We start from the raw sequence: 23,771 nt of genomic DNA on the forward strand, positions 1-23,771 counted from the left end.
TGACGAAGTCCAAGCAGCTTGGTTTCAGCTAGAGAGGTCCAATCCGGATCATAGATGGATAAGAGCCAAAGCTTTGAAAAATTAATCTACCAACCGGAGAGACTGTGATCTGGTCGGCAGAGAAAAACCCCATGACTGCGCATCCCCCTTAAGCAAGGAAATAACCACACCGACTAGCTGTTTCTCATCCCCAGATAAGTGTGGCTGTAGCCTAAAATACAGTTTGCTCGCCTCCCTAAACAATATGAAATTATCACCAGGACCAACAGCCTGTGATCTCTGCATCTGCGAGACGGTCGTGCGGAGGTCAGCTACCTCCAAAGACAGCCCTTGCAGCTGAGCTGCCAGTGCAGCAATAGGATCCATGGCTGCACACAAACAAACAAAAAATAATAGTTTTGATTGTTTATAATGTCACGCTTCGGTGTGGGAGGGAAACACCACACTGAGCGTAGGAGGGAAGGGGAAAACAGGGAATCAGGCCTGAGAACTAGGGAAGGAAGATGGACACCTCCTAGTGAAAACCCTAACCAAAATTCTGACTGACTACCAGTATGAACAGACCCCAAAGGTAGGTGAGTTCATACGCAGGAATACCTAGAGTCCTATCTAGCCCTATAGGACCTTGGTACTAATGGCAGGGACGAGACGACCTGTTCCTTCAAAAGGAAAAACGAACAGGGGTCTCCTTCAGGCCTCATACAAACAATAGGGAAATGCAACACACAGAACCCAAACAAAATGAAAAAGGGAAAGGAAAGACTTAATTTCAAAGGAGCAATGGAAGCACCAGGAACTCAGCCGAGATCCAACCACAATCTATCTAAAGATGTAAACAGAAGCTATAAACTGTACAGCATTGTGGGAGAAGCAACTATAAATAGAGACGGTTAAATGACCCTAATAGCCACACCTGGGGAACGAAGGTGTGGCAAGCACCAGAAACAACACAGATGTGATTTGATCCAAACGTAAAACATGTCAGATCAAACCAAGTGTTGCCAGTCTCACCGATCTCCTACCACCTGTCGCGGGAACATCTATAACAGTGTGTGGCTCTATCTATAGGTGGCACCAAGCATATACTATAGCACTATATACACAGGGCAGGGTTACTGTATGTGACACTTTATTTTCATGAATTTAAATTCAGGGGCACACTGTATGCTGCTATTATATTTATGGCCATGCCAGTGGCAGTGAGGTGTTTGTGTTAGTATATACGTAGGGTGCGATATGTTGGTAGAGTGAGAAGATAAAGACCTCTTCTCAGCAACATCTGCAGAGACAAGTTGTGGCTGGGAGTAGTCATCATGGTACACTTTTGATGAGGATAAAGATTTATACCCTACATACCCCAAAAATCTGATATTTTATAGCCGAAATATTCTGGGGGGGGGGGGGGGGTGTATACATTGATATTACATTTTTTACTTATATAAAATGTGATTTTATTTTTAAAAACTCCAACAAACCAAATATGATTGGGTCTATTTAGACATACTGCCAAAATCTACAGAAATGTATATCATATACATTACTGTATCTCTAGGTTCTCTAGTCTATACTCCTTGACTGAGCAGGTTTGAATAGGATATATGACTTTCTGATTGTCATAGCACTCATGGAATTAGTTACTGTCCTCACCTTTAACCACCTCCGGACCGCCTAACGCACATGTGCGTTCCGCAGGTGGCAGGCTGGCGCACAGTCACGCATGTATGCGTCATCTCGCGAGACGCGAGATTTCCTGTGAACGCGCGCACACAGGCGCGCGCGCTCACAGGAACGGAAGGTAAGCGAGTGGATCTCCAGCATGCCAGCGGCGATCGTTCGCTGGCAGGCTGGAGATCAGAATTTTTTAACCCCTAACAGGTATATTAGACGCTGTTTTCATAACAGCGTCTAATATACCTCCTACCTGGTCCTCTGGTGGTCCCTTTTGTTAGGATCGACCACCAGAGGACTCAGGTAGGTCAGTACAGTCGCACCAAACACCACACTACACTACACCCCCCCCCCCCGTCACTTATTAACCCCTTATAAACCCCTGATCACCCATGATCACCCCATATAAACTCCCTGATCACCCCCCTGTCATTGATCACCGCCCTGTCATTGATCACCCCCCTGTCAGGCTCCGTTCAGACGTCCGTATGATTTTTACGGATCCACGGATACATGGATCGGATCCGCAAAAAGCATACGGACGTCTGAATGGAGCCTTACAGGGGGGTGATCAATGACAGGCGGGTGATCACCCATATACACTCCCTGATCACCCCCTGTCATTGATCACCCGCCTGTAATTGATCACTCCCCTGTAAGGCTCCATTCAGACGTCCGCATGATTTTTACGGATCCATGGATACATGGATCGGATCCGCAAAACACATGCGGACGTCTGAATGGAGCCTTACAGGGGGTGATCAATGACAGGCGGGTGATCACCCATATACACTCCCTGATCACTCCCCTGTCATTGATAACCCCCCTGTAAGGCTCCATTCAGACGTCCGCATGCGTTCTGTGGATCCGATACATGTATCCATGGATCCGTAAAAAATCATGCGGATGTCTGAATGGAGCCTTACAGGGGGGGTGATCAGTGACAGGGGGGTGATCACCCTGATTACCCTGATCACCCCCTGTCATTGATAACCCCCCTGTAAAGCTCCATTCAGACGTCCGCATGCGTTCTGTGGATCCGATACATGTATCCATGGATCCGTAAAAAATCATGCGGATGTCTGAATGGAGCCTTACAGGGGGGGTGATCAGTGACAGGGGGGTGATCACCCTGATTACCCTGATCACCCCCTGTCATTGATAACCCCCCTGTAAGGCTCCATTCAGACGTCCGCATGCGTTCTGTGGATCCGATACATGTATCCATGGATCCGTAAAAAATCATGCGGATGTCTGAATGGAGCCTTACAGGGGGGGTGATCAGTGACAGGGGGTGATCACCCTGATTACCCTGATCACCCCCTGTCATTGATAACCCCCCTGTAAAGCTCCATTCAGACGTCCGCATGCGTTCTGTGGATCCGATACATGTATCCATGGATCCGTAAAAAATCATGCGGATGTCTGAATGGAGCCTTACAGGGGGGGTGATCAGTGACAGGGGGGTGATCACCCTGATTACCCTGATCACCCCCTGTCATTGATAACCCCCCTGTAAGGCTCCATTCAGACGTCCGCATGCGTTCTGTGGATCCGATACATATATCCATGGATCCGTAAAAAATCATGCGGATGTCTGAATGGAGCCTTACAGGGGGGGTGATCAGTGACAGGGGGGTGATCACCCTGATTACCCTGATCACCCCCTGTCATTGATAACCCCCCTGTAAGGCTCCATTCAGACGTCCGCATGCGTTCTGTGGATCCGATACATGTATCCATGGATCCGTAAAAAATCATGCGGATCTCTGAATGGAGCCTTACAGGGGGGGTGATCAGTGACAGGGGGGTGATCACCCTGATCACCCCCTGTCATTGATAACCCCCCTGTAAGGCTCCATTCAGACGTCCGCATGCGTTCTGTGGATCCGATACATGTATCCATGGATCCGTAAAAAATCATGCGGATGTCTGAATGGAGCCTTACAGGGGGGGTGATCAATGACAGGGGGTGATCAGGGAGTCTATATGGGTGATCACCCCCCTGTCATTGATCACCCCCCCCCCCCCCCCCCCCCTGGTAAGGCTCCATTCAGACATTTTTTTTGGCACAAGTTAGCGGAAATTTTTTGTTTGTGTTTGTTTTTGTTTTTCCTTACAAAGTCTCATATTCCACTAACTTGTGTCAAAAAATAAAATCTCACATGGACGCACCATACCCCTCACGGAATCCAAATGCGTAAACATTTTTAGACATTTATATTCCAGACTTCTTCTCACGCTTTAGGGCCCCTAAAAAGCCAGGGCAGTATAAATACCCCACATGTGACCCCATTTCGGAAAGAAGACACCCCAAGGTATTCCGTGAGGGGCATATTGAGTCCATGAAAGATTGAAATTTTTGTCCTAAGTTAGCGGAAAGTGAGACTTTGTGAGAAAAAAAACAAAAAAAAATCAATATCCGCTAACTTATGCAAAAAAAAAAAAATTCTAGGAACTCGCCATGCCCCTCATTGAATACCTTAGGGTGTCTTCTTTCCAAAGTGGGGTCACATGTGGGGTATTTATACTGCCCTGGCTTTTTAGGGGCCCGAAAGTGTGAGAAGAAGTCTGGGATCCAAATGTCTAAAAATGCCCTCCTAGAAGGAATTTGGGCCCCTTTGCGCATCTAGGCTGCAAAAAAGTGTCACACATGTGGTATCGCCGTACTCAGGAGAAGTTGGGGAATGTGTTTTGGGGTGTCATTTTACATATACCCATGCTGGGTGAGAAAAATATCTTGGTCAAATGCCAACTTTGTATAAAAAAATGGGAAAAGTTGTCTTTTGCCAAGATATTTCTCTCACCCAGCATGGGTATATGTAAAATGACACCCCAAAACACATTGCCCAACTTCTCCTGAGTACGGCGATACCAGATGTGTGACACTTTTTTGCAGCCAAGGTGGGCAAAGGGGCACATATTCCAAAGTGCACCTTTCGGATTTTGCAGGCCATTTTTTACACATTTTGATTGCAAGGTACTTCTTACACATTTGGGCCCCTAAATTGCCAGGGCAGTATAACTACGCCACAAGTGACCCCATTTTGGAAAGAAGACACCCCAAGGTATTCCGTGAGGGGCACGGCGAGTTCCTAGAATTTTTTATTTTTTGTCACAAGTTAGCGGAAAATGATGATTTTTCTCTTTTTTTCTTTTTTCCTTACAAAGTCTCATATTCCACTAACTTGCGACAAAAAATAAAAAATTCTAGGAACTCGCCATGCCCCTCACGGAATACCTTGGGGTGTCTTCTTTCCAAAATGGGGTCACTTGTGGCGTAGTTATACTGCCCTGGCAATTTAGGGGCCCAAATGTGTGAGAAGAACTTTGCAATCAAAATGTGTAAAAAATGCCCTGCAAAATCCGAAAGGTGCACTTTGGAATATGTGCCCCTTTGCCCACCTTGGCAGCAAAAAAGTGTGACACATCTGGTATCGCCGTACTCAGGAGAAGTTGGGGAATGTGTTTTGGGGTGTCATTTTACATATACCCATGCTGGGTGAGAAAAATATCTTGGTCAAATGCCAACTTTGTATAAAAAAATGGGAAAAGTTGTCTTTTGCCAAGATATTTCTCTCACCCAGCATGGGTATATGTAAAATGACACCCCAAAACACATTCCCCAACTTCTCCTGAGTACGGCGATACCAGATGTGTGACACTTTTTTGATGCCAAGGTGGGCAAAGGGGCACATATTCCAAAGTGCACCTTTCGGATTTCACCGGTCATTTTTTTACAGATTTTGATTGCAAAGTTCTTCTCACACATTTGGGCCCCTAAATTGCCAGGGCAGTATAACTACCCCACAAGTGACCCCATTTTGGAAAGAAGACACCCCAAGGTATTCCGTGAGGGGCATGGCGAGTTCCTAGAATCTTTTATTTTTTGTCGCAAGTTAGTGGAATATGAGACTTTGTAAGGAAAAAAGAGAAAAAAAAAAAATCATCATTTTCCGCTAACTTGTGACAAAAAATAAAAAATTCTAGGAACTCGCCATGCCCCTCACGGAATACCTTGGGGTGTCTTCTTTCCAAAATGGGGTCACTTGTGGCGTAGTTATACTGCCCTGGCAATTTAGGGGCCCAAATGTGTGAGAAGTACCTTGCAATCAAAATGTGTAAAAAATGGCCTGCAAAATCTGAAAGGTGCACTTTGGAATATGTGCCCCTTTGCCCACCTTGGCAGCAAAAAAGTGTGACACATCTGGTATCGCCGTACTCAGGAGAAGTTGGGGAATGTGTTTTGGGGTGCCATTTTACATATAACCATGCTGGATGAGAGAAATATCTTGGCAAAAGACAACTTTTCCCATTTTTTTATACAAAGTTGGCATTTGACCAAGATATGTTTCTCACCCAGCATGGGTATATGTAAAACGACACCCCAAAACACATTGCCCAACTTCTCCTGAGTACGGCGATACCAGATGTGTCACACTTTTTTGCTGCCAAGGTGGGCAAAGGGGCACATATTCCAAAGTGCACCTTTCGGATTTCACCGGTCATTTTTTACACATTTTGATTGCAAAGTACTTCTCACACATTTGGGCCCCTAAATTGCCAGGGCAGTATAACTACGCCACAAGTGACCCCATTTTGGAAAGAAGACACCCCAAGGTATTCCGTGAGGGGCATGGCGAGTTCCTAGAATTTTTTATTTTTTGTCGCAAGTTAGTGGAATATGAGACTTTGTAAGAAAAAATAAAAAAATAAAAATCATCATCATTTTCCGCTAACTTGTGACAAAAAATAAAAAGTTCTATGAACTCACTATGCCCATCAGCGAATACCTTAGGGTGTCTACTTTCCGAAATGGGGTCATTTGTGGGGGTTTTCTACTGTTTGGGCATTGTAGAACCTCAGGAATCATGACAGGTGCTCAGAAAGTCAGAGCTGTTTCAAAAAGCGGAAATTCACATTTTTGTACCATAGTTTGTAAATGCTATAACTTTTACCCAAACCATTTTTTTTTTGCCCAAACATTTTTGTTTTTATCAAAGACATGTAGAACAATAAATTTGGCGAAAAATTTATATATGGATGTCGTTTTTTTTGCAAAATTTTACAGCTGAAAGTGAAAAATGTCATTTTTTTGCAAAAAAATCGTTACATTTTGATTAATAACAAAAAAAGTAAAAATGCCAGCAGCAATGAAATACCACCAAATGAAAGCTCTATTAGTGAGAAGAAAAGGAGGTAAAATTCATTTGTATGGTAAGTTGCATGACCGAGCGATAAACGGTGAAAGTAGTGTAGTGCCGAAGTGTAAAAAGTGCTCTGGTCATGAAGGGGGTTTCACCTAGCGGGGCTGAAGTGGTTAAAGAGCTCACAAGTAGGGTATTGTAAGTAATCATGCCCTTTTTGATCATGAGTCTAAGTGCCTTATCTCACCAGTACATTTCCAACATCTGTAGTGTGCAAGATTATATGCATGTACTGAATTTGTAATATATATAAAAAAATAAAATAAAATCATATGTTAAGCTGGTCATGCACATTAGATAGCTGTCAGCTAAATGTTTGTTTGGTTGGCCGACATCTCTCCCAATCCTACCACACATACGCATGTGCAGCTCTGCCGAGAATGGGCAAATGGTGAGGGGGAGATAGCTGTTGCCAGACTCCTCTGACAAAGGCCTATATCCCTGCTAACAAAAGCAGCCAGCTTGCCTGATCCTTATTTCCCCCAGCATCAGCCATGAAAGGAAAGTAGGGAGGGAGGCCACCATATATAGTAGAAGGTTGGCCAAATCTGATGATCAAAACCTAAGTTCCCTATCAGTATGTCTTTGGAGTATGGGAGAAAATGAAGTACCCGCAGGAAATCCACGCAAACACTAGGAGAACATGCAGATGTTGTTCTTGGTCAGATTCAAACCTAGGACCCCAGCACTGCAAGGCACCAGTGCTAACCACTGAGCGACCGTGCTGCCAAGATAGAGTAACAGGGGTAGGTGTCACTGCATTGTACTGGTTTAAAGTTAGGGAATGGTCTGATAAGAGGTTTATAGGAATAAAAAAAATATTTTTTTCACATTTTCTTGTCCAATTTGTTTTTTACCTCTAATGTTAATTCACATCATACATGCACACATAATTTACTCTAAAGCTGTTCCCATAATTTCATTTTTGCCATATAACCTCACAGTAGGCTTTTGCATGTATTTTTTGTAAGTGAAAGCCACAAACAGCAGACATAACCTCGTAGCATACATAATAGATGACAACTAGCATCAAAGGGGATGAGATGCTTTACCAGCGTGTTTGACAATAAGTGTGGATCCCAGCCTATAGACTCCCACTGTTATGTCAGTGGCCCATGCCCACCACTGTCCCACTTCCTTAGGCAGGCACAGGTTCCATATCTCTGGCAGTATGGAACCACTGTAATTCCTATACCCTCCAGAAACAGGCTGGCTAGACCCCTCCAGCCTGCTCGTAAGGTGCACTTGAAGAGCCAGCTGACGCGCACCCTAATCTTCAACAGCTAATGGCTGGCAACCCTGTGGGAAGATGCCTGAGCAATAGGTGTATCTACCTTGCTATTACCTGTTACCTAATTCTCTGCTGCCTGCCCTGACCTTGGCCTGTTACTGACTACGAGTATAGCCTGTCCCTTACATGCTATGCAGTGTATCTTAACCCTTGTGGGTCTGCAGCCATAAACACAGAGACAACTCCAAGAGGTAGCAGTCTGGTGTGTGCCCTGCAGCAAAGTCCAGATCCCTGTATAAAAGTTGAAAAGTGAAAACCAGACAACCACCAGGATAATGCCCTTAGCAAAATCCATTGGTTGGCACACTGGTTCCACACCCACAGTTGCAACACCCACAGATGTTGTCTTCTAACATCTCATTCCCTTTAAGCCTTGTCACAGAGCTGATCTGTAAAACAAGTGTCTTTCTAGTTCTGCTCCTACAGTGTTGATCTCCCAGTTTGATATCTTTCAACCAAACTTACCAACTATCGCCCAGTATGAGTCTTCTTTTCTGTGATCAAATGACTGTTTGATCAAGCTGGATGTGGTTGGATAATCTCCAGAATCTCTTACATACTGAAAAGATTTGTGAATGTAACTTTTGGCTCTTTTATCTGAAACAACTGCAATTTTAGGCTTAGCAGTCATTAAAAAAGCTCTCAGGGAGCCATTTGTATATATTAACTGTTCAGACATCCTTATTTATTTCTCAAGTCCAAGAGGGATGGAAACTGTGTAATACTGACCATAGTGTAATGCAAGGAGAAAAAGATTGCTGTATAATACATGAGCAAAATATCAACTATTAGACGATTTCAACGATTACTTAGATCATATATAATTGAAAATTAATTCGTAGCAATTGTAGTTTTTATAAGCTTTCAGCATTTCTAGAAAGGGGCATCTCAAAGGGTCCCAGCTATTTTAGAAAAAAACTAAGAGGGGCAGTGAACTAAGTAAAACATGAAACTTTATTGATTATAGGGAGATAAAACCAGCCCCTACAGACAAACAACATGTACACCATACATAGAGGTACACTGATAGGATGGCGGGAACACAGAGGCGCCAATCCCATCTAGGTGTACTGTGTGTGGTGGGCAAGACCACTGGTGGTAGGTCGGGTATGGCTATGTTGAGGAAGGTAAACTAGCCCTGTTGCCTCCCTACTTGGCCTGGTCCGACCCTACTAGGTAATCCACGGGACGGGGCCCACTAAAGCCCCGCAAGGGGTGGCCCCGACTGGAACTCTCGTCCTGTGTAAATGACCCTAATGAGGCCCTAGACACAGGGAGAGTGCAGGCAGTCCGAATGCTGACAGCCTGAGCCGTAGAAAAACAGACTATACACAATGTTAAACACAACATATAACCCCGCCACCAAAAACCTGATTGAGGAGTAGAGTGACGGTGGTGCTAATGCGACGGGGACGAGGAGTAGAGTGACGGGGACGCATTAGCACCACCGTCACTCTACTCCTCAATCAGGTTTTTGGTGGCGGGGTTATATGTTGTGTTTAACATTGTGTATAGTCTGTTTTTCTACGGCTCAGGCTGTCAGCATTCGGACTGCCTGCACTCTCCCTGTGTCTAGGGCCTCATTAGGGTCATTTACACAGGACGAGAGTTCCAGTCGGGGCCACCCCTTGCGGGGCTTTTTTGGACCCCGTCCCTTGGATTACCTAGTAGGGTCGGACCAGGCCAAGTAGGGAGGCAACAGGGCTAGTTTACCTTCCTCAACATAGCCATACCCGACCTACCACCAGTGGTCTTGCCCACCACACACAGTACACCTAGACGGGATTGGCGCCTCTGTGTTCCCGCCATCCTACCAGTGTACCTCTATGTATGGTGTACATGTTGTTTGTCTGTAGGGGCTGGTTTTATCTCCCTATAATCAATAAAGTTTCATGTTTTACTTAGTTCACTGCCCCTCTTAGTTTTTTTCTGATTGTCATTTGAGCAGTATTCAGGGAGGCACTATTGCCTGCCCCTGTCTGACCATCGCCATTTTTGTAAGTCCCAGCTATTTTAAAAACTGAAGGGATGGTTTTAAAAAGTCAAAGAAAAAATTAAAATGTTATGGCTCTTAGAATGTGAGGATAAAAAAAAAAAATGTTCGGTAATTAAAAACAACTAAAATCGAATGGTCACTAAGGGTTTAATGCCTGCATTTCATATAAATAATAACTAGTCATCTTTGTGACATCACAACAGTGTGGTCACATGACATCAGCGGATTACATCATCCCTCTGTGTCACAAGAATGACAGATCATGGCATAATTATTCTTTACATTGCAATAAGTGATGTATAGGGAGCTCATTCATTTTCTTTTAAGATAGCTTCTGTAAAAAAAAATTCATATTAATGAATTGCCTGCATGACAATATAAATACTACAGATATATGCACCGATCACTCCACCATGTATACCTGCCCTTCTCAGCACTGATATATTTAAAACTCATCTCCCATATGCCTAACATTGACTGCTCTATGAATTGCATATGAGTTTTCTAGTTTATAAATATGTGTGACCTGGATACATCTCATGTTTTTTTTGCCAGTGGGAAGGAGGTGTTAAAAGTGAATGTGGCTGATCATTGTTTCACCCCATGAAGGAGCAGTGCACGGTGTTAATGTCCCTTTGAATTAGCTCCTTCTAAGCTACGCATATTCGGAGATGGCAGATTCAAGTCTTAGGGAACTGGTAATTCATAATCGATTATGAATCAGACTCTCCTATGACATTTACAGCGTGATGATGCCAGGCTGAGATGCCAGTGCCGATGCATGTCTTTGTTTACTAATCACGATTCCATCTGAGATGTGTTTTTTTTTCCATCTGTAATCATTGAAAATAGTTGCAGGGTTCTGCATTGTCGTACTTACTTTAAAAGCATTTCCAACTCCAGAGAGCAGTAGTACCAGATGCTGCCCGTGTCTGGATAAAACATAAATGTACGAAGGTTAATAAAAGAATAAAAATAGCTTGAAATGTTTATTGTATTGAATGAAAATGGACTCAAATGTCAGTGTCTTTAATGCATACTTTAAACTTACAAAAGAACACTCCAGCCTATGTTCATCTGGTGAGTACGTAAGGAGCAGCAATTAGTGAAAAACACATGCCATTCCTACGTTTTATTAGGAGTCATTATTAGGGTCGCAACTAGGGCATCCTCAATGTCATGTTCTTTCATGGACATCCACCATGTGTATTTGTCAAAATCAAGTCAAGGTCATTTTTGTACAAGCAAATTGTTACCCAGGAGATATCTGACCATAATCTTTAAACGGAAGCCAATACAAAATTGATCTTGTGACTTGTCATGTGTCAGAGGATAATCATCACCGATTTCCAGAGTGAAGGGGACTTGCAGACTTCAGTTACTAGATGCCCCTGCTTACAGAGCCCATAATGTTATTGACTGACATATATAGTATGCCAAAACAATGAGGGAGATTCATGAAACTGTCTGAAAAAATGGTTTAATATCAGCCTATGTAGCTGCTATGGGCTCTGAAGAAGGTTGCCTACAAGTAGTTTCTTAAAACCTATATTTGACCCCCTCCTCATTTGTGTTTCATGTGTGCTACTGTTCCATGAGTTCTGACATAGGTTTCTTATGGATGGGTATTTGGGCCATTGTGCTTTGTATCTTGCCTCGGTTCAGCTAAGGTTAACTTCCCCTGGCTCTGTGTGTGCACCAGTTTATCTTATATGTTCACTTGCTGTGCTACATATTCTAAGCTATGTGTCCTGCTCCTGGTTGTCCAACAAGTTCTGTTTGTGTCTGTTCAGATTCTGTCTGCTTGTTCTATGTCTGAATTCTAACCTAAGTTCTGTTTGCCATTCCCCAGTATCTGTTCCAAGGACTTGTATGTATTCTGGGTACCTGACCTTCCTTGTTCACTCTGTGGTTGCCTTGGTCTTGCATATACTCTGCCAGCCTATTCTCCACCTGGTTCTGTCTGTGTGCTTTGGCTGTGCCTCCAATACATTGCACTGGAGTCTCTGACCTCTGTGTGTCAGCTGCCAACTACACTGGGACTATTTCTACAGGTAGCGACTAGCCCAAAGTCAAACCAGTTAGTTGACACAGTGGTTCCATCACCATTGTCCATAACAGTGGGTCTCTGAAGGCTGGCTGTACTATTTCAACTGTCCTCAATCGAAACAAACATTTTAGAGCTACTATTTAATAAGAAATGAATGTGACGCTTACAAGCTGAATTTCCTAATGTCTAACATTCTCAGTATTTACTTTGAATTACACGTGGAGTGAGCCCCTTCCCGCTGCAGTGTGGTTCAGTTTGAGAGACGACCAGATTGCTACATAATATTCTCAGTATGACAATAAATTATACATGTGCCAGGTCTTGAAACTTGTTTGAGTTTCATTAGGGGAAAATGTGACGGCACTGTGAGTGGCTTAGGCCTTGACATTATTTAGAAGTAAATATGCAGTTTGGTGTCGGCAAAAGTGATAACCGTCCAGTGACAGATTGCCAGACGTGTTTAGTTAAATCTCCAGAGCCCTAAAATGTCTTTTTATGCTTTAGGTTTTGTTATGCATATCAGCCTGGAGATTTGCCAGAGGCTGTCGCTAAATAAATGAACAGAAGCCAATCTTTCATACCATGTATCTCACATTGCACATGCACTAGAAAACTGATAACAAAACAATACGGTGTGCGGAAACCAACAATGTCCTCTGGGGTCATAATAGAGTGTGGGAAGCTGCCGTAACACAACCAACAGTCCCCTCACAATGTAAACAGATGGAAAGGGAAGAAAAATCCAGACAATAGCAATGTGTATACAGTACAAAGATCTGTATACTGAATATGCTGCCCCACGTAAGGACAGCAGATTCCCTAACGAAATGTTTAGGAATTCTTCTTCTTCTCTTTGCATTATGATGCATTTTTGCTTTACACATATATCGCTATGAATGTTTAATCTGTCTTGGTCTGTTTTTGCCGGACATATCAGTGTGGTAGACTGAGCTATTCTGTCTTGCGAAAATGTCGAAAAGGAATGAAAAACAAGTTTTTTCAACTCTTTTTAAACCATTTAAGTCAAAGTATTCGTCATTGTAAACTTATGAGTACCGTTTTCAGGTATTCAGATGTATACCCACTATGGAGAACCCTTAGAAAGACTAAAATGCTAGGCCTAAAGCATGACCAGTTATACAAGGAGAAGTGCTGTGGAAATAAGTATCTCAAAGATATGACACAAGAACTCTGCAGACCACTATTAATATAAAGGCCTAGCAATAAAAATGATAAAATGGTGCAGTAAGAAGTGAAAGTTAGAAAGGCCTCGTAAGTAATGTTTAAAGGTTTTGAACACCTTTCAACTGAATTATTTAACCAATAACACGTATATATACAGCGTTATGGGCCCAAGGGTGTATGGAGCGGGTCTCTGCAGTGACCCTGCAGACGGCACCTGGCCGCACTGACAGGTAGCGGCGATCGCACCGCCCCCATCATTTAACCCCTCAGGTAAATAATGTTTAAAGGTTATGGACACCTTTGAACTGAATTAATTAACCCCTTAACCCATAACGCATATATATACAGCGTTATGGGACCACGGGTGTATCTGCAGTGACCATGCTCCATAAGCGCCGTGTGCCGACTGTCGCACCACCCCCGTCATTTAATCTCTCAGGTGCCGCCATCAACGCTAATCGTGGCACCTGTGAGTCAAGACAGAGGGATGTGGGTCCCTCTGCCTTCCGATCGGAGCCCCCGCAGTGAAATTGTGGGGCTCCGATCAGTTGCCATGGCAGCCTGGACGCTTTTGAAGTGATCCAGTCCTACCATTGCATTCTTCATGCTGAGCTATGCACGAGGCACAGCTCAGTATGGAGAGTGTAAAAATCCTATTCACTCTAACGGATCTCTATTGGGGTTAATAGGAGAGGGAACTAAAAGTTCCCATGTACGAGGCCTCTAAGGAGGCTAATAGTTATAAAAAAAAAGTTTAAAAAAAGGTTTTAAAAAAATACAAAAAAACACCAATATATTTAAAATTTTAATCATGCCCCTTTCCTAATTTTACATATAAAATACATAAACAAAAAAAAACATATTGGATATCGCAGCATCCAAAAATGACTGAACTATTAAAATATAAAACAAAATTCCTGTGTGGTGAACGCCATTTTTTTTTGTCCCCACAAAAAATAGAATAACGGTGATCGTTGTATATACTACAAAAATGGTATCAATAAAAACTACAGTTTGTTATGCAAAAAACAAGCCCTTATACAGCTCTGTAGACTGAAAATTATGTTTATGAAAAAAGTTAAGGCTGTCAGAATATAGCAATGCAAAGAAAATTTAGATTTTTCGAAAGGTTTTTCTTTTTTTTTAAGTAGTAAAACAAAACAAAAAACTGTTCAAATTTGGTATCGACGCATTTGTATTTAGCCCCTGAATAAGAATGTCAGGTCATTTTTAGTGCATAGTGAATGTTGTGATGTCAAAACCCGAAAACTTTGGTGGAATTCTGTTTTTATTTATTTTTTTCAATTTTGCCACACAAATGATTTTTTTCCTGTTTTCTAATACAAGACATGGTTTAAATTAAATGGTGACATTTAAAAATGCATCTTGTCCCACCAAAAATATGCCCTCATATAGCTATGTGAACGGAAAAATAAAAAATGTATGGCTTTTGGAACATGAGGAGGAAAAATCAAAAATGTAAAAATGAAAATAGGCCTGGTCTTGGGTCTTAGTAAACCCAGATAAGATTGGCAGTGAAGTTGCACAGCCCTGTAATTGGGGCTACTATATCAGCGCCAGTTATAGTAGAAATCCGCAATAAAAAATAAATAAAAAAAATGTAATGTTAAATCCCCCCCAAGGTCTTGTATGATTTTATGAATGTGCAAAGTGTAAAATAAAATAAAAAATAAGGAATAAAAAGGCCAGTCTGGCACCAAAGAGGTACAATATAGTGTGGGCTCAGCATGCATGTGGAACCTGCATTCCCTGAATTTAATGGAGGCTGGTATGGCACCAGAAGAGATGGAATACAGAGTGGGCACAGCATACATATGGAATTTTCATTCCCTGAACATAATGGAGGCCAGTGTGGCACCCAAGAAGTACAATATAGTGTGGGCTCAGCATGCATGTGGGACCTGCATTCCCTGAATCTAGTGGAGGCCAGTATGGCGCCAGGGGATGTAGTAATTAGTGTTAGGTTCCTGAGATCACCTTGACGCTGGCAGACAGGCACAAATCATTTTGTACAAACTGTATTTGCCAAGAATCTTACATTTATAATGTTAGTATTTTGAATTTTCTATAGTGAGTATGGCACAATGGTATTTACTTTATTAATTGTGTTTGCAGACTGCTGTTGCATTGTATGTTTTTTGCTTTTGTGCTTCCAGCCATGTTGACGTGCTCCTGTGCACTAGGATGTGCTGACTAACCCCTACATTTTCTTTGAAGAATAAAACAGAACCCAATGTATGATTAACCATCGATTTCTTAATCTATGTTATATGGTTTGGTTTAGTTTATTTAGTTCTAGTGAATCACCCTGTACACCTACTAGAGATATATAAAGTATTTGTTGTGTTCTCTGCAGTTTTGTGTGTTAGCAAAACTCCGGTGAAGGGAGTCTGTCACCGACTTTCACTAATATAACTACCAGCAATGGAAATCAGTACGTGGTAAAAGCATTCTAGGCATACCTGTATGTCATCTGGGTGTTCTTTGATTGTCCAAGAAAATAACTTTTATTCATATACAAAACGTCTCCCATGTGCCCAGCTGTTTTTAAAAGTGCTAAAGACCACCGCTCTTCCCCAATGTCTGCTCCTCACCTAACCTCCCAAGGCTTCCTCCCCTCTCCTCTGACATCACGGTGAGGCATCTCCACACTACAATCCCTTTTGTGAGCTACTGCTTCAAGGATATGTTCTGCGCAGACAGGAGAGAGGGGAGAAAGCCTTAGGAGGTTAGGTAAGGAGCAGACGTTGAGGAAGAGCAGAGTTTTGGGCACTTTAAAAAGCACAACCTGCCTAGCTGGGCACATGGGAGCCATTTTGCATGAGAATTAAAGCTCTTCTCTTGAACAATCAATGAGCACCCAAATGACATTCAGGTATATGTTGAGAATGCTTTTACCACGTAACGACGGCCATTGCTGGTAATCTTATTAGTGAAAAGTCCATGACCGACTCCCTTTGACGTATACACATAATGTCGGATACAGTGGCATCTGTCATCATAGCATTCCACTGTAATGAAAAAATGTATCCGTTAACGCGTACGTTTTTTGCTGGACTGTGCAGGATGAAAAAAATCATAGTGTATTTTTCGCATTTTCATCCTTTTTTTCCCAACGTATATATTAAATGTGTGACAAAAACGTGATGCGAGCAGCCCCTTAATCATATTCACTATCCAATACTCTAAAACATCAACATTTACAACGGTTGGCTGCCAAAGACATTGCTGCGTGCGGATAAAGAAGTGTGTATATGTCATTCAGAGTCTTTCTCAGTAGCAAGATTTAAAGACTTCACGCTCGCTTGTACATCAGCCAACTAAAACATGTCTTAATCCAAAATGCTTCCCTCTTGGCTGAGTTTCACTGACAGTGTAAAATAGAGCCATTTTTTTCTGACTTACATTGACAAAGGGTCAGGGCTGTCAAAGCTTAACAGTTTATAGAAACTCTGTACATTTCCAGTCAGTGTTGTACCTGCTCCATTGCTAAATGTCTATAGCATTCACAGTTCAGTGCTGTCGGCTTTAAGTCATTGTTTTCATCACTTAAAATGATTTTATACAAAGGCAGAAATGTACTTACGGGCACAGCTCGACTTCCAAATATTGAGTGGTCTGGCTGTTCAGGAAAAAAGATTCAACAACTGCAAGTAAAAGGAAGAAAAATGAAGATTTATTAGTTTGACGGAGCTTAAGTGACACATAGGAAGAAGCCATTTTTGTAAAAATCCTTTGTTTTCCTAGCTTGAAGTAGAAGAAATGCCTCACGGAGTTGCCCTCAGTTCTTGGTCTGACACATTCTTAGCCTGCTGTTCTTTAGATATTTTCCTTATGAAGATAAAGGGGTATTATGCTCCACCACCGAGCAATGATCCAGACAGTAAAGGTGACATCTCAGGCCATTGCAGTTATTGACTTTCTCATCAGTCTTTGCCAGTGGCATCCATCAATAATATCTAGAAGATAACTATGTCCCTAAGCAAAAAAAAGTAGCCAGTATAAATGATGCCTTTAAAATGACACCGAAAAGCTAATTCATAAAAAAAAAGTGAACTCCATGACTCCGAAGAGATCACTATACATTACACCAGAAACACGAGATAGAAGATCATAATCAGGCACTTTAATAACATCTGATGCAAAGATAACGGTGCATTACAGAGTCCCAGTTTCCCATTGTCTGCATTATTATCTACCAAACGGATAACAGACGCAGACTCTGCAGACGATGATGTGACAGGGAAATGATCATTTTTATGAACAATCCCAGTATCCCACACAAGCTGGCACTTACAAATGAATTTGAAATATTGCTAAAAAATATATAGATATATATACAGTATATATATTCTTGCTATTCTCTAGTAAAAAGCGGTCTGTGATATGCTAAAAGAAAGTAACCAAACAGAAAATGCCTTTTAGGCAATTGTATTACTATTTAGGTGAGATTATGTATTACCAGAACTATTAAAGACACAATGTTCATAACATACACAATGCAGCTTACCTTCGTAATCCCAAAGACCATTGAAAGGTTCGCCTGGTTTCCCAGGTGGCGCTGTTGGATCATCAAAGAACAGGGAATAAACTTCCATGAGCAGCCCGTCATCATGTGGCTTGAAAGTGATTGTCACTGGCTTATGTAATACTGGTTTGCTGTCCCATGTTGTAGTTATTCTGTAGGAAATCTATATGAAATCCAATTATTGTTTTTGGAAATATTAACCAAGAAGATAACTCACCACACTAATGTGAAACTCGCTACACATGCGATATAACAAACAAACAGACCTCATGACATACCTTTTCTACATGTATCTGTTATGTACAACCAATGCATCCTACATTTTTGCATATCCCTTGTTAACTACTTCAGGCTCTTTTTTATTACATTTTTTTTCACCTTACCATCAGTGATGGTCAGTTCGCAGTGTTCGCCAGCGAACACATGCGGATTGCCATCTTTAGTAAAGTAGACTCACCTGTCTGGCGATGCACAGGTAAGCCCTTACCTGTGGCGGGAGCCGGTCTGAAATCAAATGCAGTCACCGGGAGCAGGCAGTTCCAAGAACAGCTGCCGGGGCCTTCATTGGGCTGTTCTCGGAACTTCCTGCTCCCGGTGACTGCCTTTGATTTCAGAACGGCTCCCGACACAGGCACAGGTGTGCGTCGCCGGACGGGTGGGTCTACCTTACTAAAGATGGCAGCCCGCACGTGTTCGCTGGCAAACACTGCGAACTGACCATCACTGCTTACCACCACACTAGTACTTATAGATATCTACCTAACTGGAAGATGCTCATTAATGAGTCAAGTTGATATCACTACAGAATCATAGTTCCATGGAATGAATATTGTTAGAAATCCTATGTCACCTTAAAATGTATAGAAACATAATTAAATGTAAGGAATCATATACTATATAGATTGCAGACAGTTGCTAAGTACATGGAGAACTGGCAGCAGTTTTAATTTGGGCATACTGTATAACAGGTTAGACAACCGCTTCAACCTTTATCTAATGAAACAACCCCAACCCACTTTAACAGCTTGTCCTCTGCCAATCAGTAACAATATGTTCACGTCTGTGTATGAAACTTCATTTGAAACCACATACTCACAATTCATCATATGTAATGGGCAAAATAGCGCTGCCTGTGTAAAGAGCAGATGAGCTGGTGGTGATAAATGGACTTAGGCACACTGAGTAGAACAATGTGTTTACGCCACCATTGTGGCATTAAAAAATTGCAAATTATGGTGCACGACCATATGTGCCCCACAATTTGTAACTTAATGAGCCTCTCACCGTTGTTCTAAAGTGGCAAGAAAAGGGGCAGAGTTCAAATGGAGAAGGAGAGCCTATCACAGCTCACTTGAGTTATAACCCCAATTCTAAACAGGATGCAATGTTATCTGTTATTCACAATAGATCATAGAGCACATATCAGATGTTTTACCATTTCATGAAAAAAATGTACTCATTTGAAAGCAGCAACGCATCTCAAAAAAGTTGGGACAGGGCCATGTCTACTGTGGTGTAGGTGGAGACCAATTGCTGGAATTTTGAAAGAGGAATGTTGTTCCAATATTGTCTGATGTAGGATTTTAGCTGCTCAACAGTCCTGTGTCTTCTTTGCCAGATACCGTAGGTCTGAAATGCAGGCAGGTTGACTCTTCTGCGCCATGCTGTTGTAATGGAGGCAGTATGTGGTTTATCATTGTCCTGCTGAAATATGCAAGGTCTTACCTGAAAGAGATGTTGTCTGGATGGGAGCATATGGGGCTCTAAAACCTCTCTATACTGTTCAGCATTAATAGAAGTGTTAGATGCCCATGTCATAGGCACTACCATACTATACCCATACTATCAGAGATGCTGGCTTTTTAAGGGCTGTTTCACACGAGCGGATGCCATGCATGACATCCGCTGCGTGAATGACAGCCAAGACCCAATGCGGACAGCAGAAGCACGGAGCATTAACATGATTCATAATGCTCCGTGCCTCTCTGTGATCTCTTTACTACAAAATGACAGTGAGCTAAAGTTGTCATTGTGATTTCGTAGTAAAGAGATCACAGAGAGGCACGGAGAATTATCAATCATGTTAATGCTCCGTGCTTCTGCTGTCCGCATCGGGTCTTGGCTGTCATTCACGCAGCGGATGTCACGCACGGCATCCGCTTGTGTGAAACAGCCCTAACTGTGTGCTGATAACAAGCTGGGTGGCCCCTCTCCTCTTGAGTCCTCAAAACATGGTGTTTGAGCTTTGCAAAAAGAATTTTGAATTTGGATTCATCTGACCACAGAAAAGTTTTTGATTTTCCCTCAGTCCATTTTAAATGAGCTTTGGCCCAGAGAAAATGGTGGCAGTTCTGGATCATGTTGATCATGTTGACATATGGCTTTTAGTTAGTAAAGCAATCCACAAATGCTTTACCTTGCATTTGTGGATTGCATGGTGAACTGTGTTCACAGACAATGATTTTTGGAAGTGTTCCTGAGCCCATGCAGTGATTTCCAGTACAGAGTCATGCCTGTTTTTATGCAGTGCTGTCTGAGGAACCGTAGATCACTAGCGTCCAATACTGACCGTCAGCATTGTCCCTTGCGCACATGGATTTCACATGGAACCGTTTTCTGAAAGGGTTACACAATTTTTAGATGCAATTTTTCACAGATTGGTCAACCTGTACCCATCTTTGCTTTTGAGAGACTCTGCCTTTGTAAAAATGCTATTTTGATACCTGTGACCTGTATGGAAATTGCTCCTCCTGCTGTTTTTATTAGTACCACTTATTTTTCTAGCCTTTTGTTGCCCCTGTGCAAATGTTTTTCAAATGCCATCAAGTTCTAAATGAGTTAATTTATTTGTCATGAAATGGTAAAATGTCTCACTTTCACTATCTGATACGTCCCAGGTGTGCAAGATGGGAGACAAGTCCAGAGATGCTGTAGGTCATGGTAACATGTTTAGGCCATGCAGACTGCTCATAGTAGCACAAAAAACATGCAACCTAGCATTATCCTGCTGAAAAATAGCTCCTGCGACACTTTTGAAAAATGGCCACTGGTTCCACGACCAAAGCAATGCAACACCCAACTATTAGTGTACCTAAAATGAAGAATGGAGGGGTCCAGCTTCCATGTATTATGTAACCCCACACCATAATCCTGGAAGTAGGACCAGTGTACAGTTTAAAACCAGGAAATGTTGAGGATGTAAAAAAAAGACATTCTATTTAGCACATCTGAATGTGTCTAAAATGAGATGCATGAAAATGTTGATACAAAAATTGCTAGAGGAGTTGACGCACTTAGCACAGTAAATGGGGGCCTCTATGCTGTTTCTCTGTCTACTGAAGGTGAAAGTGGTCTTAAAAACACTCTGGAGTGGAACCACAGGGTTGACTCAAATCCTCCAGTGGCTCTGATACTATTCCCACCCTGCCCCTGTAAGTACTCTTACCCATTGAGCTGTTCTGCTATTGGTGCAGTGTCATTGCACCAATAACATTGGCCTTCATTTCTGTCCTGGTTCAGATCTCCTTCCCCTGAAACCACCTCTGCAGTGGTGTGGATCTTCACATGCAGCATTATTTTTTCCCCATCAAAACAATGGACACCTCAGCAGAATGGGGTTGGCTCCATTGTTATTTATTGTGAATTTACGGCCAACAGCTTTGGCAACATATTGTGGTTTCCATTATAAACAGAAACCATGATGCAGACATGAACAGAATCTACCTAACCAATTCTCCTTTTAATGGCACAGTACAAAAGTCCAGTTGGACCCACCTCCTCAATAAAAAAAATCTAACCAGTTTGACCAATTCTATAAGCCGCCATTTTGTACTTTCAAAAATTAGAAATCAGTAAAGATTCACCTGCTTTTCTTGATACTCCTTTGCATATTCACTGTCTAGACTGGTCTGGAGGACATGTTCCCTTTGACATAAAAAAAAAGAAATTTAGGTAAGTATATTGTAGCAGGAAACGGTCAGTTATTTGGTCTAGCACACCCTGGTTATCCAACTGATAATGAAATTGCCTGTATACAGGTACCGTAGGGTTGAGAACACATATAGCAAAGCCTCATATCTTTGCCCGAGAGGGATGCTTCCTTACAGCTGTCACATTACACAGATTTTATAGCAGCGAGTGGATTAGGGAGGCTTAGAATTGTAAAATCCTTTTAAAAGATCTCTTAAAGGGCCATAATTACTCAGCATGTTAAATGAGATATTGCTCTGCTTTAAATGTATTTCATGAAACTTTAATAAACCATCATAAAATCTGGCTTGTCGGATATTAAATGTAAACCATTCAGTGCTGCAGATTAAAATGCTGTGACTGAAAATGAACCCCAAGGATGGTAGTCAGTGGTTCAGGCTTGTTTTGTAAGAAATGTATCAGGTTGGTACATGTGAAAAGAAAATGGCTGATATAAAAAAAAAAATATCCAGCATTCTCTATAAAAAAAAATACCAATAGCCTGGTTGAGTTGACAGTTGTGTGACATATACAAGTGATTTCTGTATTACTTCAGAAATTGCATTAATATGCAGCTGTTATAGGGAGTAATTTTTAAAAAGCACAAATAAGAGGCATTTTCCCTTTTCTGTGCTGCTTCTCCCATCTAGTGGCAGAAAGTGGTATTACACCTCAGGATAATTGGCTATGCTGTAGTATTTTTACATACAAAGTATTCTCCAAACATCTTAACTATTGGTAAATGAAGTAAAATGCATATTTAGTACTTTAATGTGAACAGGATATACAAATGTTCTTAACAAGCTTATCTTTTGTCAGTGGAAGAATTCTGATCCCATTAGTAAAAAATCATTTGGCTCTGAGTCTGCAGGAAACAGAAGAGCTGTGGAATATGATGAGAACAAAAAGGTGCTGCCTTTCCAGAGAAAGGCACCATTCATAAGACCCAAGGGATTCAAGCTCTTATTATTTCATACAGCAGTTACCCAGGTACTGTATGATAGCTCTCTTGGCCTCCGATTTTGCTCCATTTATTCAGCTGACTCTGGTTATGGCGTTGGAGCATGCAGAGATGACTTCAACATTAGACTCTTCATAATGCAATATGTTATAGTGTTCTTGCAATTTGCTTACTCCCTGTATGAACAATACACAAGTGGTGCTCTAGCCTATCACACTAGTGTACAGTCCTCCTCCTCAACATGGAAGATGTAAAATGTGTTCAGCCCTTTCATCCAACACAGCCATGGGTGCAAATGTGGCATATGTGGCTTATGAATATGCCATTCAATCTGAAGCCGAATTTTAATACATTTATACCAGAAAAATATTCCAATGACTTGCCACATTAGTCTAAAACGAGGATGACATGGAATACAGAGAACTGACCCGAGACTTGTCAAATTAGTCTAAAACGAGGATGACATGAAATACAGAGAACTGACCCGAGACTTGCCACATTAGTCTAAAATGAGGATGACATGGAATACAGAGAACTGATGCGAGAATACATTGAACCACCTTAGAAACAATGTTGGGAAGACTAAGGAGATGGTTGCGGACTTCCACAAGGCCAGACATCCTCCTAAGCCAGTGGACATCCAGGGGATGAACATTTAGATAGTCAACACTTATAAATACCTGGGTGTACTCCTTAATAATAAGCTGGATTGGACAGATGACATTGACGCACTGTACAGAAACGGTCATAGCAGGCTTTACCTACTTAGGAGGTGAGAGTTTTTGGAGTGCAGAGAGCACTTCTTAGGTCCTTTTTCAACTCTGTGGTGGCATCAGCCATCTTTTTCAGAGTGGCTTGCTGGGGTAGCAGCATCTCAACCAGGGAGAGGAAGAGA

General features: G+C 42.0%; 1 protein-coding gene across 2 annotated transcripts in view; it reads right to left on the reverse strand.

The window, feature by feature from the left end:
• LOC122944859 (UPF0462 protein C4orf33 homolog) overlaps positions 1-23,771 on the reverse strand; it is a 122,763-nt gene that overhangs the window by 42,456 nt on the left and 56,536 nt on the right. For both annotated transcript variants that reach the window (XM_044303589.1, XM_044303669.1), the window contains 4 exons: positions 21,810-21,870; positions 17,929-18,109; positions 17,005-17,065; positions 11,043-11,094 (listed from right to left, as the gene is read on the reverse strand). In XM_044303589.1, coding sequence (XP_044159524.1) covers positions 11,043-11,094; positions 17,005-17,065; positions 17,929-18,109; positions 21,810-21,870 — 355 coding nt within the window. The remainder of the gene's footprint in view (positions 1-11,042; positions 11,095-17,004; positions 17,066-17,928; positions 18,110-21,809; positions 21,871-23,771) is intronic.

The sequence above is a fragment of the Bufo gargarizans genome, chromosome 1 (assembly GCF_014858855.1).
Source record: "Bufo gargarizans isolate SCDJY-AF-19 chromosome 1, ASM1485885v1, whole genome shotgun sequence".
NCBI lineage: Eukaryota > Metazoa > Chordata > Amphibia > Anura > Bufonidae > Bufo > Bufo gargarizans.